General features: G+C 47.4%; 1 protein-coding gene and 1 long non-coding RNA gene across 2 annotated transcripts; one reads left to right on the top strand and one right to left on the bottom strand.

Annotated features, from left to right (window-relative positions):
- Positions 1–4,106: 4,106 nt before the first annotated feature.
- On the bottom strand, positions 4,107–7,391 carry LOC106046569 (uncharacterized). Its single transcript, XR_001213307.3, has 3 exons — positions 6,846–7,391; positions 4,607–4,703; positions 4,107–4,270 (listed from the first exon to the last, which is right to left on the bottom strand). It is a non-coding gene; the product is annotated as an uncharacterized lncRNA (long non-coding RNA).
- Positions 7,392–10,713: 3,322 nt separating this feature from the next.
- EDN2 (endothelin 2) lies at positions 10,714–16,396 on the top strand. The gene is made up of 5 exons (XM_013197657.3): positions 10,714–10,940; positions 11,191–11,335; positions 12,509–12,628; positions 13,384–13,488; positions 14,239–16,396. The coding sequence occupies exons 1-5, from the start codon at positions 10,877–10,879 to the stop codon at positions 14,348–14,350; spliced, it is 546 nt and encodes a 181-aa protein (XP_013053111.2). The 5' UTR covers positions 10,714–10,876; the 3' UTR covers positions 14,351–16,396.
- The last annotated feature ends 345 nt before the right edge of the window (positions 16,397–16,741 follow it).

Below are 16,741 nucleotides of genomic sequence, written 5' to 3'. Positions count from 1 at the left end.
ATGTTCACTTCGTTACAGATTATTACAGAGGGAGCGCATGCACGCGCACACACACGCTTCTCTAATGAAAACTACTTTTGTTCTTTCTTGTTTTGTTCTCTTACACAATAAAAAATCCTTCTGGCTCAAAGCACCTTTGCTCACCGCGTATAGAGAAACACACATTTTGCCAACAACTCTCCTGAAGAGACACCCTGCAGGGATATCCTGTCTACACTTTTCCTATCATTAAGCAGAGGGTGGAAGTCTGCATTTGGGGAGCTATCAAACACCCACCCTATTTGCCACTCTGCCAGTGTTATCAGTGTTTGTCCCTGTTCTGTTATGTGTCCTTCAGTGTATTGCTGAATTCCTTTCCAAAATGTCATAAAACAACGGGGACAACTCTGTTGTTTTAGGAAAGAGGAGAACATTCTGAGTACGGTGGAGAATGTTTATGCCATGGGGATGTGCACGTACCTCGTGTAGGATGTCTGCCGTGCAGCAGCAGAAATTTGAGTGTTTAAAGGCCTGGGGTGTAGACAGTTTCGTGTGCACTCCTTTGGAGGAACGTCAGCACCTAGGCACCTAAAGCACCTACAGTGTTAGGTAGCAGCTGAGGTTTTAGGTTTCTCAAGGATGCCTACATGCTAGGCTTGAGCACTTAATCCCCTCTGGATTTAGCTCTTTGGACATGGTGAGCTGCTTGTGCACAAGCCCTAGAGAGACTCTTAAACTAGGCGTTCCCCACTTTCTGTTTTGTTGGCAAGACCTGATCCATTAGGCATTTGCAGAGCCTGCCAAACCCACACAAAAGACAGCAGAGACGAGCCCTCAGACATGTGTGTGTACTAGTAGACTCCAAGCCCAGTGGTTACAGCACTTCCCTGGGCTGTGGGAGAGGCCAAGTGTGAATAACCACTTTACCTATTTTATGCTGTGGCTCTTGAGCACAGACCCCTCTTGGTAGGAGACAATGAGGTTACCTGGGATGGGCTTTTTCAAATCTTCCCTTCTATTTTGTACAACTAAGTTGATAGTGCTTAAAGTAGAGGCTTGAAAGCAAGTGTCTGAACAGTGAGCTGACTGGATACGGTGAGAAGGGAGGGAACCTCTTGAAGGATCTCATCTATTGTGAGAAAAGCCTAATCAGTTCTTCTACTGAACTTTTGGAGACCATTCACGATTAACGATTGTGAGAGCAGCACTTTGCAGATTTGCAGTCTGAGACAAAAGCACTTCTGAACATTCAGCTTATATTTCTAAAAGTTTTTGGTCTTACCATGCTGACAGAAAAATGCCTAAAATTTTCAGACCTATGTTTTCACATTTCCCAGGGCCCTGGAGGAAGCTTGCAGAAGAAAAATGGTACTGAACACAGTTTTCCAATGTAGCTGATTTGGAGTTCCTTATCGTCATCAATTTATTGAGCTTAACAGCTTTGGTGTCAGGCAGATGAGGATTACTGCAGAGAGGAAAATGAAGGGACTTGGAAATGTAGGTCTGCGGGAGGGCAGTGAGAACTGCGTCTGCTTTATGGCTGAGCCAAACTAAAACAGAGCCCTCTGAAGAAAACAGCGAGAGGGATTGACCATGCAGGAGGCAGAGCTGCTCCTATGAGAGGGGAAGGGAAGGCAGTGGCGGAAGGATGGGGCTTGCTGATGCTCTGGTGTGTGGGAGCACGGAGGAGCAAAGCCTGGCCAGGTGGAGGGGAGTTCAGAGGAGGTTACCAGGGTTCGTGGACAACCTGTTTGGAGACATGGCTCAGGACACTTTGCTGCCTTGTTCAATGGTTTCCAGTCAAAGTGCCCAGACCATACTTTACTAAAAGCCCCCAAAAGTGAGGCAGTGACCACCCCAGGGACTAGTGAATTTCTTGCTACCTCCTCAGGCTACGTCCCTCTGTGGAGGTGGTGGTGGGGTGCAGGCTGTGCCCAGGGTGGGAGGCAGGTTTGGTCTTGCTCACTGGCAGCACGATGGAGCCTCAGTGGCTGAAGAGAGGGATTTTCATAGGAGGTTGCCTGGAAGCTCCTACGAAGGTTTTGGGCATCCTTCCTCTCAGCACCGTAACACCCTCTCATCCCCCATCCCTCTCCGTGCCGAGCTCCTCCATCATCTGGAGAGACCCCATGGACTGTGGCAATGCTGAGCAGGAGGAGCACACAGCTCCGCATGATTCACACCAGAGAAAACCACCCCGTAAACACCGCAGAGGCTATTTTGAGGAATCTGAGATAAAAATAGAAACTTCTCCGGGGGAGCCGAGTCCTTTCACCTCCTTTGCTGCTCATCTGCCTTGTTTTCCCCTGGACCTTTCATTATCTCCAGTGACAAAGGATATGTCTTGTGGCATCCAAGAGCCAACACATCAGACATAACTAATGCATGGCCTTCACAGCAAAACCGCTCAATGGCAACACTGCTCCCTGCTCAGCAGCACCCGTTGGAGACCTGGTCTCTGAGCTGGGGTCAGGGAGCTCGGACCCGTCACAAACAGCCAAGGAGTTTTTAGAATAAATAGACAAAACAATGAGTGGTAAGAAAAAAGGAGAAGATTTCCTTCTTTCTTCTCTTCTCCACCATTTTTCTATTGGGACATAGAAACAAAGCGAGATTTAGAAATACAGTTATTTTGGATGAATAACAAACACAAACAGTGACCAACACATTGTTAAACATCATTTACAAATATATTGGTTGTACTGAAAACACCAAATTAACAACAAAACTGACAAAATTAATCATCATTATGAATTTGCAGTATCTCATTTCTACAGTTTTGAAATGGGTTATTTTTCTGTTCTGTTTAAATTTACTTTTCAAAGTGATTTTTTTTTCAGTATACTAGAATTATTTTTCAGACGAAACAATTGTAAGTATTTGCTCAGAATAATACCTTTTGAGACCTGACCTAAGATCACTTTTCAAAATTCTGCTTTATATGAAGTTCCTCATAGTTTTACACCTTTTTGTACTGGAATAGAAAATTGCAGAATTCCTAGTGAAGTAGAAAATCAAGTTGCAACCCTTAGCTCTGATCCCTCTGGACTTACAGTCAGATACCAATAGTTATAATATAAACCAGCCTCTAAGAATTGAAGTTTCATGGCAAGCTGGTTAACCAGTAACTGAAATTATGGTTACATCTGTCCAAGGGCAGAGACATACAGCAAAAAGACACTGCTAGCATAGACTGATCCCTTGCCAAGTTTGTGTTGTGATTCCTCAGCACCTAATTATTCCTACTTTAATTAAAATTTCTTGTAAAACTTTCGTTGTTTCCTTCCCTAAATGATCTGCTTCTGCAGACTGGAGTCTCTCATCTCCTACCAAAATTGCAAATGGAGCTGGATGGAAATTATGACCTTCTTAGTTTGCTGGAAATGTTAGTATTTTTTCAATCCAAACATTTCTTATTTCCTTTAAAAACAAGGTGTCTGAAAAAGTTGCAAGTCTGATAGAAATTTTGCATTTTCACAGGACAAAATGTTTCCATTACAATATTGAACCCTTCTGAGTAAATAAAATGAAATTATTTCAATCGTTTTGAAACAAATTGCAAGACAGAGAGCTGAAATGATTTTACTAAATGTAACAAATTGTCCTATTCAAAAGCTTGATTTTTTTTTTATTCTGCTCATAGCGTGGAGGGAAAACTCAGATACTCTAAGCATTCAAACTTGTCAGTGTTCCAGCATCTGCTCTTCTCCTTGGAAAAATCTCTGCAAACTCTTCAGGTACAGCCATGGGTTTATACATTGTTCAGAACAATGGGATCTGTCCTCCAGGTGGCACAAATCAATACATCAATACATCAATAAACCATATCAATAATTAATAATTAACCACATATACCTGTGCTGAGGTTTAAAGGGCATATACTTAGATCTTCTCTGTTTTCTTTGTTTTTCTTCAACCTATATTTAACTTCTGCCTTACTCTCTTATATTAGCTTCTGTCTGTGACTGAGTTTTGCAGCATCAGGAGCAGAAATGCTTACCCCATTTATCTTCCCAGAAAACAAACCAGAAAGCAAGATGCGGAATGGATATAAGGTGCTGGCTAAATAGAAACTAGGTGCTTAAGGAGGACTTCAAGCATATATGTCATCTGCTGGTACGGCTCACCACATATATTGCTATCTGCAACCTGGAACTCCTTGGCATTTGCAGAAAGCAGCTGTTGCAGAGGAGCAGAAAGGGATCTTTGCACCTCTCCGGGTGGTAGGAACCCCATTGAACTTGTCTCAGCTGGAAGTAGCTATGTTACACAAGCTGTTCTCTTGCACTGGCTGCAAAGGATTGATATCATAAAGCAGTTAGCGATAGAAGACAGCTCTGAGGTGGTGATTAATTGCATTACACCTATTGTAATTATAAATTCCAGGTCACTCATCATTCTGAAAATCTGAAGGAGTTCAACCATCAGGGTGGAGTAAACGCAGACATCCATATTAAAGTGTTCCAATGAACACCCAACGTACAAGGAATGTCTCCATGGGCTGTCTAAACACACACTGTGCTTTTCTTTTCTTGCCCTTTGGGCAGAGAAAGTATGTAATCAGACAGGCACACAGGACAGATTTGCAATTGTCATTCAATTTAACTCCATAAAAAAAAAATCTTACCTGCAAATGTTCCCCTTTGGCACAGCTTTTCCATCCACAGAAAAAGGGTGAACATGCTTTTGCTTCCCAGGAAGTGAGGAAGGAATATGATGGGTCCCTACATTTTTGAAAGAAGGAGTAAACCATGCTGAAAAGTACAGAAAATTTCTCGGTGTGGGAGAACTGCAAGTTTTTACTAGTGCATCTCTCTGCAAGAGCTCACATAGAAAAAGGTGTCAGCAGCAGAACATTTATTACGACTTTAAAATAACAATGGGAAAACAAGACTAGATCAGATCTGTGGGCTGTGGCAGTACGAGAAGGAGATGCTGAAGGGGAAGGTGGACGAGTCCTGCTGCAAGGAATAGGGCATTGTCAGCACCTGCTGTAGGTCTCATCTGAGCCTGATGTACTAGGAGAGTCTCAATATACGAGGTTGAATGTGCTTTCCAAAGTTAATCACACATTGCCATATTCACAATATCACCAATTTAGCTAGTCCCTTCCAGGAACTGATTCAGACTGGTCCTAGAGGCAATCTTGCCCTTACATTTTCATTAGCAGCTTCCTGAATTGCAGTGCCGCAGGGGCCTCCTCTTGCCTGACAGACTTGCCAAGGCAGACCCATCATGGCCATAACCCCAGTGATACCAGACTTGCCCTCTTTAAATGACTCCTGAGACCTCTAGTTAAAGTGGAGAAGTACTGAGGAAAGGCAGCATGTTTTTATTTGATGCCTGCCCTCTCCCTGTGCTATCTCATAGCCACTCAAGACAGCTGTAAATTTAAACTCAGCTGGAAAAGTGGTAGGAAAAGTGGCAGAAAAAAAAAAAAGTATCAGGAAAGTGCTCCCTGCAGAGCAAAGCCAGTGGCTTTGTCTCCTCTACATGCAGGAAAGGTCTGAGATAATTCCTTCATGCCCAGGGGTCAGCACTGCCACAGGGACAGACACCTTCTGGGCGATGCTACTCCTCTCCTGGTCCATGCAAAGCCTGCCCAGCTGCTGCTCCTTGCCCCCTTCCCACCTCACTGGGAAGGATGGAGGCAGCATCTTCCATCCTCCTGGCTGACCTCTCCTCCTCCCTTCACCTTCCTGGGGGGATTTCTGCCCACCTTGTGGTGTGGAGAGATGGGGGCAGCAGGACAGATCTCACAGTTTCCAAAGGCAGACCCAATGCCTGGGGCCAGGCTGCCTCTCTCCATGTCTGCGAGGGACAAAGGATTTCTCTGGAAAGTCCAAGGATGGGGAAAACACACAAATATCTAGAAAATGGGACTGTGGTAAACAACCCCTCGTGTTCTATTCAGGCGTTGATAATGCAAACCACCGACATAGAACAGGGACAAATCTATTAGTAAACCATGCAGGCGCTCGGGTCTTAAAGCTTCTTTTCTGTAAGGTTGCCATTTCATGACTGATTTACAGTCATTCAAGTCCTTTTTGCTGTTGAAAAAGTAATCCCATGTCCAGCACAGCTAGGCAGTCCTTTCTCTCCCTTGTACTCACACCAAAGTTCAAAAAAAAAAAAAAAAAAAAAAAAAGGAAAGCGACAACCTAGAGTTGGTGTGATCCACACAAAGGCTGACCAGGCTCTTGCAGAACAGATTTTGGACAGGTGGGAGCTGCGTGGATTTTCAGTAATAGCTAAACAATGACCGAAATTTGTCAGTGACTGAAATTTGTCAGTGCCTGCAAGGATTGCTTGGCTACCCCAGACTCAGCATGGGACTAGTCCCTGTCCAAAGAAAGGAGCCAGGGGGAGTTCAAGAGCTGCTTCAGAAAATGCCTGGGTGCTTGGAGCACATTCCAGGTCACTGTCCATTGACTTGAAGCCAAAATAAAAGAGTGAGGTTAGGATACAGAGGATGCCCTAGTATTACTCATGCCATTCGATAGCCTTAAACTAGGCTGAAATTCTCCAGACCCTAATGTTTGGAGAGGATGGGGTCACCTAAGTTCCTTGCCATTCTCAGCACTTTTCAAACTATAAGGACAAAGCTCTGTAGCAATGCTTTGTCGGCTTAAAGTCCTGGGTAGCAAATGATGCTTCTGCCACTTTGCCCTTACAAGTATCCAGACCCTCACATGCACCCTTCTTCATAGGGTGAAATATATTGTTCAGACAGCTCAGTCCTCAGCCTCCGAACATCAGTGTTGCTCTAATGAAATTCCTTGTAGTCACCAGAAAGCTGCGATTTATAAAAAATCATGTGCTGATGGGGGGAGGAGGGGACACAACTCTCCCAGAGGAAACCTTACTTGACAATGTCGCCTTCCTATACTTCCTAACAGAGACTCAGTGGGGGATGACAAACTGTGGAAAAATTTTACTAATGTCCCAGGACAAGAATTATGATTATTTGCTGGGCTTCCACCCACCGTGGGGAATTCTGGCTTGTGACATCACCCCATTGTTCCCGCCGGTGCCAAAAACACACCGGGATCCCGTCTTCTCAATGGTTAAAGCGCTTTCCTGTTTGCTCGTTCCTGGTTTCCAAACAGCGCATTTCATGAATGCTGCACGGGACGTCTCTTTTCTTGAGCTGTTTTGTCCCTTTCGTCATGTCTGCCTGGAACTCTTCACAATGAAGTGAACAATGTATTCCTACAGTCAGAAACAAAAGGGAAAAAATAACTGCAGGAGGCAAAGCCCATCTTTGGCATTTAAGACCCTGTGTACGGCTTTGTTCCTTCTTTGGAAGCCTTGTTTGTGTAGCCCGGACCCGTCCCTCTGCTCCAGCCTGTTGTTTTCCTTAGCAGTTTTAGCGTGGTGATAATGCCAGGAGTGTTGGCCCTGGGAAACCGTGTCCCCTGCTCTTTGTCAGGGGCGCAGGGACAGTCACAGGAGCAGCTTCTCTGTGGCCAGGAGGACAGGGAGAACCACCGCTCTCGGTCGAGGCTGAACCTCCCAGCCCATGGTACGAAGGGGAATCGAATGCTTGGCCTAAAACAAGGAGCTGCTCTTGAAATGATAGTTACATACCAGGGTAATAATCTGAGGGGATGGTTGATGCTGAAACAGCTGTTTTGCCTTATGCCTAGAAGGTGTTCTCTGCAAGCCTACAGGAAAACTGCTTTGTAAAAGTCGTCGTTTATTACATGGAAATTCTGTAGTCCTGTACAAAGCTGTCAGAGCACAGTCAGTTCAAAACTGTCCTGGTCAATGCAATCCCAATCCCACCTCTGTAAGGCTCCTGCATGCCTCTCACAAGCATCTTCGTCCATAACTCCACATCCTTTAAGATCTTTGAAGCACTGGTGCCAAACATCCATACTTATGATGGTCAGGTTTGTGCCTGCTCAACACAGTAGGGTATTTCCTGGAGAAAAAAAGGAGTTCAAACTCCATTCACTAAGCATATATGAACAAGAGGGTGTAACATTTGCTCCATTTTCTGCAGCAGTGTAAATCACTCTTGGGATTTATGAGAGATGAACAAAACAAGTGAGAGATCTTGGATGAAAGGCCTGGTTTGTAAAGTTATTTTTGTACCTGGCATTAAAGGCAGATACCTAGCGGATAACCAGCACTTGTCTTCTTCTAGTAACACAGCGTAAGAGCTTTACAGATACAAGTGCCTTCACGTGCTTCTTGGAAATGTAGGCTAATTGACAAAGCTATGGACACAAAAGGAGTCTGGTAAAGGAAATACCTTGAACCCAGATCTCCAAAACCTCAGGTTAACTTGGAACTCTTCTTCCGTCCCAGAGGAATGAGAAGTTTTCATGCAAAGAAGTTCTCTGCTGATCCTTTCAGTAAATGAATCCTGGAAAGGCATATAACCATGGCTCTGCCTCGTGCTTTGTGAAAATGACTGGTAGCACCCTTTCTAAGAAAGTGCCCCTTCTTCAAGCAAAATGATGTAATTCATTCCCCAGCCTCTGTGTTACCTCTGTGTGGGTAATTACTGCTGTGTTACCTTCCCCACGTCGAGAATATCTTCTTTCATCCTGCAGTGACCAGAATGAGGATCACAGAAACTGGAGCCAGGGCAGATTTATTAAATCACTGAATTGGCATCTGGAATGCCATCTAGTATCTAAACTCAGACATAAGTCTGAAACTTGGCACAGCTGGAATATGGGCTGTAACAGGTAACACTGCTATTATACTTCCCTATTGTCTTTAGAATTATTGTTGCATTGGTACAGAGGTCAAAATCTTCCCTCCTTTTGCTTCTGCTTGTTTGCTGCTCACACAGAAGTGTTATTTTATCAGTTACAACTTTTTCTCTTTTTTTTTTTCTTTAAACTTTTCATTATTCCTGATTTTCTCTGTCTAATGTTTCTTCTACATTGCTATTATAGCTGCATCCCCAGCTGTATGTTTTTCATCTTTCCGGGCCTCCAGTGCCCCCCTCACTTCATCCCCACTCAATAAATGGAGCTCTCTGCTGTATCTATGTTCCCATGTGCCATCAGGATCAGAGCTGTTTGGTGAATAGAGCAATAATTTCCCCCAAGCATATTATTTTGATTCCACTATGGATTTTCCCCAGCACACAACTTTTGTGTTCATTTCCATGAATACAGAGAGGGATTCACCCTGCTGCTTGGTCAGGGTGAATGTTAAAACCTCTCGTCATTGCTAGCAGGAATGCAATCGTAACCCATTTTATTGCCATGAGATGCAGTGAGCAGAAGCTATTGCTCAGGTGAAATCAGGTTTCCACATCCTGGCTCACTGCATTTTTCTTTCCACTCCTCCACTGTGCATTAGACCTCACACTGAATCACTGTAATTCACATCAGCTTGTATCTTTTCATGACAACAGTGTAATAAAAACCTAAATAGTTCATAGCAAACAGATAAAAATACACTCCCTTTCCTAAGAAGCCTTGAGAAAGTCAAGCACAGTAGTAGGTTTTTTTTTTGTTCTTTTGTTTTGTTTTTGGCTTTTCTAACCAGCTTGTGCTCTTAGGCGGGCTCCACTCCCAAGATGTGCTCAGGATCTGTGAGGCCAGGAGCTGTCTCTCTGAGCCGGAGCGATGGCCCCAGGGGACGCGCGGTGCCTGGGAGCTGCTCCCATCCCTGCTGTGGTCAGCACCCAGCGCTCTTCTGGAGGACAGTTCCCTACCCCTGCATGAAGCACCTGATGGGCAAGACAAAGTGGCTTCACCTGGCTCCTCATGCACTCCAGGAGTTGCCTGGTATATTTTACATCCTTCGAATTCTAAAAGCGTGCAGGTAGTGTTGAGTATGCTGTTATTGATGTTGAAGCAAAATCAGGCAGCAGTCAGGCAGTTTTACTGCAGACAATCCTAATTGCTCAACCCAGCAAAAGACTTTAAACTGATTTGGTAAAAAAAGAGTGAGAAGGAAAGCAGAGACTGTAAATTTCATTTAAGAGATGTACCTTACTAAACGGAGTAACAATTTAACCTGACGTTTACTTGGCTTGAATTACGCTTACTGTACCCGGGTTCAATCAGCCTTCCCGTGCGGAGCAGTTTAGCCTGCTGATTTCTGCCTTTGCACTTAGATTTTGGGGTTTGGGGCATTTGTTTTTTTTTTTTTTGCCATGCCCGGAGGAGGAGCAACGCGGAGCTGCAGGAACGAGGGTGACCCTCTGCGGGCACACGGCCGGGGGCGGCCCCACGCGTGGGGCAGGGAGCGGCGGGCTCCCACGGCGCTGCGCGCACCCCTCCCGCTCCATCTGCCGGCCGCGGCTGCACACTGCGGCCCGCCCCTACTGCTGCCGGCAGCGTGGGCAGCAGCAAACCCCACTCGGGGCGCCCCCCACGGGGGGGAAAAACCTGCGCGCAGCCGCCTGCACGCGCCGTACCCACGCATCAAGCAGCCCCCGCCGCCTCCCCGCGTGGGAATTCGCCCCGCACCGTCCCCATCCCCACGCTGCCCCTCGGGACGGGGCGGCCCACGCGTGTTTCTGGCAGCTGGGGGGGGGAGCGGCGGGGCTGGCGGCGTGCCGAGGGGGGGCGTTGGAGCGGGGCGGCAGGTGGACGAGGGCGGCCCCGGGGGCCGCCACCGCCCCCCCTCGCCCCCCCCACGCGTGCCCGGGTCCCGCTGCGTTCCCCCGCGGCCGTTTCACGCGGCGGGGCGGAGCGCGGCCGTGACGCGGCGGCGGCGGGGCTATAAAGCACCTGCCGGGAGCCCGCTGCCTCCAGACGCGTCGCGGCGGCTCCGGGAGAAGCAGCGTGGGGCAGGAGGACAGGGGAAAAACAGAAGGGGGGAGAAAAAAAAAAATTTGGAGGAAAAAAAAAAAAATAATTTAGAAATCCTCCAAGTCTCTCTCCTGCCAGCTCAGCCCATTCCTGCGAGTCCCGCGGCCATGCCCAGCCACCCCGCCGGTGCCGTGCTGCTGGCGCTCGCCCTCTGCATCCTTCTGGAAGATGGTGAGCCTGGGCTGGGGAGCGGGGCAGGAGGGGGCCCCGTGGGGGGCTTTGCGTGGCGGCTCCGCCGTGCCCCAGCTGCCGGGGTTATGCAAGTCCTCGGTGAGCCCGAGCAGCCGGGCTGCACCTCTTGCTTGCATATTGAAATCGCCCTAATGCTTGCCGGGGGTGTAATTGCAGAGGTGTAATTGCAACGGGTGCTCCGGTGCTCCACACCAAGCCGGCAACTCATCCCTTCCTCCTCCTGCTGCAGGTATGGGCCAGCCTCCTCTGGAGTCCCACCTCGCCGCGGCCAGCGCAGCGCACCTGAGGACCAAGCGATGTTCGTGCAACAGCTGGCTGGATAAAGAGTGCATTTACTTCTGTCACCTGGATATTATCTGGGTCAACACACCTGGGTAAGTCTGCGAATAGTTTTTTTTGGGGGGATGGCTCTGTGGATGAGTGACGGGGCTTTCTGATCCAGGATGGGCTTTGGTTAGAGGAGGGTGAGAAAGGGTCCCAGCCCCGTGAGGTTCTTGCAGCACCTGCACTGCAGAGCATTGTGAGTTCAGCCCTTCCCAACTTGTGGAAAGGGACAAGCTGTGCTTCTGCTCAGGAGTTTCAGCATAACCCACAGGCGAGGGGGATGAAAGCACAGGGCGCTGCCTCCCCATGGCTTTATCTTTATTTGAGATTTGTACCTCTGCAAGGCAAAAGCAATACCAAGATGTTATAACTGCAAGACAGATAAGTTACTTTACCCTCTCGCAAACTGTAACCCTGCCTGCTGCCTGCCAGCATTGTTAATGAGACAGTGGTGGGTTGGCACTAAAGTCCCGTGGCTGCCAAGTCCTGCCCTCAAGAATGCTAAAGCAGCTTTCTGTGCAGTTTCAGACCAATGGCCAACGCTTTGTAGCAAAACACATGTACTCAGGTGTGGTTATAATCATGCTTGCTAACGTGCAATTACAACTCACTGCTTGCTCGGTGAATAGTTTCAATCACTGCCAATCCTAAACCCTCTGGGAGGGTAGATTGTGATCAGAGATGGAGTGGGAATGCACACATGCTAACAGCTCTGAAAGCACGCTGTGAGCTGAAGAACCTGTTATGGCTCCAAGACATCTTGATTTGTACTATGTCCTGTGCGTAAAAAACTTCTGGGAGAGGGACAGCCTTGACTTCTCCATGCTTGAGAAATTGGCCACTCGCTGCCGGAGTGGCTGGTGAGCTGAGGCAGCCGCGCTCCTCGTGCTCTTCATCACCCTAATCGTCTGCCAGCTCGCCCAGCCCAGCCCGTGCAGCAGCCCTTGTGCAGGCGCTCGGGTGCTGCAGCAAGGAGAGAAAATGCCACTTGCAACCCAGCACACGCTGGCACAGCAATCTCCTTGGGAGGGGTAGGGTAAACAGTAGGTGGGAGAGGAGCTGGAGTTTAAAGGCTTTAAATTATCAGTGGCCTTTTCACCTTATGTCTATAGATGAGTCTTTTATTATCATGATGTTGGCTTGGCTGCCACCCAAGACTACGTTATAAACCTGGTGGCTAATAAAAAGTTAGTTGCGTAGCTGATTTCTCTTGTTTTCAACAGACACACCGCTCCCTATGGCTTGGGAAGCCCGCCAAGGCGGCGCAAGAGGTCGCTCAGCAGGTGCGAGTGCTCGCACTCGAGGGACAGCATCTGTACCAACTTCTGCCAGCCGAAACCCGGGTGAGTTGAGGGGGTCCTGGGGATGCTCCTGGGGGCTGCTCAGCGAGGGTGCAAACGGGCGGCTGAAGGTTGGAGCTACAGGAGCTCTCCTGCCTCCCTGCAGCTCTTTGCAAACAGCTGGAACTTGTCTAGTGGCTTTCATACCCCTCCCAAGAAGCCCTGGCAAAGTGTCACCAGGGTGTTTTTGTTGTACAATAGTCTCTTTACTAGCTGATATGAAGCAATGTTACTCCATCCCTCCTGGTGCCAGCAAGCTGAGGAAGTGCTGGGTGTGCTGGTGGGAAGGGAGGCGCTGGCAGCACGCTGGGAGAGGGGCGAGTCGGGGGCGTGAAGCTGCTTTGGGATGCCACTGTCTCCTCTGAGCTGGGACTCGAAGTCAAATACCTTCTGTAGCATGCTGTGTCTATCGTGCACACTCTCACTGGTCTCACTGCAGCCAGCAGTATAGAGTGCATCCTCTGTGGGAGTGGGGGGGGGGAGGAGCGAAGTTATTGTAGAGATGTCATTAATTTCTTATCAAAGCAATAGTTGAAACCCCCAGTCATTAAATATGACGATGAATTGAGCAAGGTCTGACAAAAGAGGATAGCAGTAAAAGTGAGCTATAAATAACTCAAGTAGCTGCAATTAACCCTTCAAAAATATGCGTTGAGCTGTCTTAGGCTGTCACTGGTGACGTTAGAGCAGCATTCCCCCTGTCCCTGCTGTAGCATGGCTGCATGCCTGTGGCTTACGCATCTCTTCTTGCTCCTTAGGTACCGCCAGAGTCTGAAGCTCCCAGCAAGCTCTGGAGCATCGATGAAGGCTCCGCAAAGCGATGATAGGAAGCCTTCCCCTCACGGCCTGCTGAGAGCTCTCAGGTAAGCGTGACATTTAAACCCACTCTGAATTTATCTCATAAGTGCTTGAAAATCTGGGGCTACGACCCCAGTAGTTGCTACTTGGATTTTACTTGGCTTCCCCCTCCTCCTTCCCTTTAAATTAGCAGACTTGACCATTTCTGCTGTGTAGAACTGAAGGTTAACAGCTGAGGGAACCTTTTTTATTTTTTTATTTTTTTGCCTCCTCCCGCACTAGAGGAATACTCCATAATATAATTCTTGATTGGAGTGGGAAGTTCCTCTGATAAGGGATGGGTGGTGTATAAGAAGAGAGAGAGGTATGTCATCCCATAAGAAAATGGTTTATTGAGTAGCAGCTTCAGATCAAAGCTGTTCTTACATCCCATCACTGAACTGTGGAACTCAGTGCTGGAAGAGATCATGGATTCCAGAAGTGTAAAGGAATTAAAGGGTGCTGGTAAATTCAAGGTGGATTGTTCCATTGGTGGCAGTTAAACCAGATGCAATGGGAACAATATTTGAAAGGCAGATCTGGGAAAGCCCCAGCTGGGCCATCCCAGCTGAAAAAAGGGGTATTGGGCTGTGGCTTAATACAGCTGCAGCTAGAAATTTCCACTCTTCTTTCCCCCTTCTTCTGACCCACAAAAACAAAAAACAGAAACAACAACAAAAAAATGCCGACTGGTTGGCAAAAAGCATAATATAGCCTGTTGCTGAGAATTGGGAAAATGGACTGGAGAATGAACCTCTTGTCTCTTCTGCTCACAGGGATCTTGCTGTTTCCAGCCTGCAGTTCAGCAAGCAGCAGCGCTATTCTCAGAGGAACGCTCAGCCAACAGTTTTGCCTTGGAAGAAAAGCATCTGGAAGAAGAAGAGATAAGGAACAGGTGCAAACCAAGTTCGCCAGAAGAATCTGGAGTCCTGTGGGTGCCGCTAACTCCGCTGTTGGTAGTTAGAGCTGAAGGAAAGGCCATGAGCAGAGGGGGGAAGAAGTGGAAGTCTCCATGCTGCTGTTGCGTGAACGAGTACTGCATGCACTCCAGAGACTGTCATAAAGGGAAATCAGTGTCTCTCTATACAGTCATAGATGTGTCATGGAGCTGAATTGTGCCTTTTTGGATCAGGCAAGGGTCTTACTGGTAGAGTACTTGCTTAACTCTGCACTGGAGTCCTAGGCAGGCGGTCAGCCCACGCTGGGAGGTCAAATCACTTCCAAACCAAACAGCTCTGGGCAGTCTGGACCTGGCAGCACTGAACGCCCGTATCGCTGGCCTGGTCTGCCCTGCCTTTGGACCAAATTTGAGCATGGTTCCAGCTTGGCCCCCTTCAGACATGGTCTGGTAGATGGGCGTAAGCTGCTTCCAGCGTGGCCTGCCTCTGGGCCCACCTTTGCACTTTTTTCTCTTCTCAGACAGTGTAATGTGCATATGAATGAGACTCCCATGGTAAAACAGCTCCCAGTTTATATAAAAAGGTATATCATCTCGAAGCCTGAAAGCCAACTGGGTGGTCAGTGGCATTCTTTGGCTGAGAAGTTCACTGAAGGGCCATCCTACAGTGGCTCTTCAGGCGGATGATAGCTTGCTTCCACTGGAGCTTGCACCAAACCCAAGCACGGCCCCTGCCACCAGCAGAGCGGCGTCTGGGGGGGAGGCTCACGCAGAACCAAATTTCACTGGCAGCTTCTGGCCCTGCCATGCAAGAACCCTGTGCATGGAGCCCCGTGGAGCCCTGGGGAGGGAGGGTCCGAGGCAGAGATGAGCTGCTGGTCTGGGTGGGGTCCGTGCTGTGAACCTGGCTCATTCACTGGGATGTACTCTTAGTGGGGCAGAGCTCCTCCAGCTCTTCACCCCATATCCCAGCTTGCTTTCAGCTCTGCCTGAAAGGAAGGGCTTGGGGCAGAGAAGATGGGTGGTGGGGAAATGGCACGCAAAGGCTTGCTTGCTGCTTTGCTTAGATCAGGTTTCTGAGTCAGACCCTATGTAACAAATAACCAGTATATGGATAGCATGTCACTATGAGAAGTGTAACCAGAATAGGCAAGAGGCAGCCAGGTGGGATTAACAAGGAGAAAAGGATCAGTAGGAAGAGAACATAGCACTGTCTGCACGGCTTTAGAAGAAAGGGTTGGACTTAAACCCATGCCAAAATTATGGATGCTTCCCCAGGGCAGCACTGTGATGCTGGCTCGGAGGAGGGAAGGAATAATTTGGAATTAACACTGAGCCCAGAACCTAGAAACCCATACTCTAGGCAAACAGTCTCAAGGCTCTGGAACTGTATTGCAAATGCACTTTTGCTTGCCTGGGCAGATTAACTTCTATTATAAATTGTGGCTGCAACTGTCATCTGGTTAGTGCAGATAAATAATTACTGTCCTGGATCCACTGTTGGGTCCCCCTTGCTGCCCAGTCCAGTATTACACATGAGCATTTAAAAAGACTGCATGAAGTTGGTGATGGACCAAAATCTGTGGTTGTTGCAAGTGTAGTCCCATTGGACATACAAAATACTTCCTTGATTTTGCTTTAAGCCCTAGAGAGGGGAGCAAAATGAGACCAATTGATTGTATTGTAAATGAAACAACAGGCTAATCATTTGGTCCCCAAAGCTGCAGTGAAACTTTTTTCTATTTGACCTTCTGAAGGTTTGAGTCATTTGGAAAAAAAAATTTAAAAAATCCTGAAAGGGTTTGTTCCAAAGGAAACTTTGCACATGGTTTAATGTGAGCCTAGTAATTTAAAATAAAACTACTGCTGTAAAGTACTATGTATATCTCCTTATGTGCATAATGTCTCATCTTTAAGTGACTGATTGCACACCTGCCATATGTAGCATCCTGACATCTGTATATTTATTTAAATCTATTGATTTTTAGATGGTAATTTGCAAAGTTTAATTTGTAATAAATAATGACAAAACTCAATATGATTTTTCTTTCTTATCTGATGGTTGGGTGGTGGTGAATGAAAAACAATAACAAAAAAATCACAAATGGACAAAAGCACCGTTACAGAGGATGGGACAGCAGAGCTGGGGGAGAAAGCGGATGCTGTGCATTCTTGTGAATGGTCCTGAAGAAATTTTGTTCTCTGCAAGTCCTTTCATCTAACTTAAAAATCCCTTTACTTAAAAGAAATGCCTTGTTCCGCTCCAGATGGGAATATAGATGTGAAATGATCCTGAGCCTGGTGTGCTTAGGGCTGTGGGTGCTGAGAGCAGCTTGAGTCCTTATGCTAAAAGATCTAGTTAATGTTTTCTCGTGGTGGAA

This window comes from Anser cygnoides, chromosome 24 (genome assembly GCF_040182565.1).
Source record: "Anser cygnoides isolate HZ-2024a breed goose chromosome 24, Taihu_goose_T2T_genome, whole genome shotgun sequence".
Taxonomy (NCBI): domain Eukaryota; kingdom Metazoa; phylum Chordata; class Aves; order Anseriformes; family Anatidae; genus Anser; species Anser cygnoides.
This window is presented reverse-complemented; position numbering and strand designations above follow the sequence as displayed.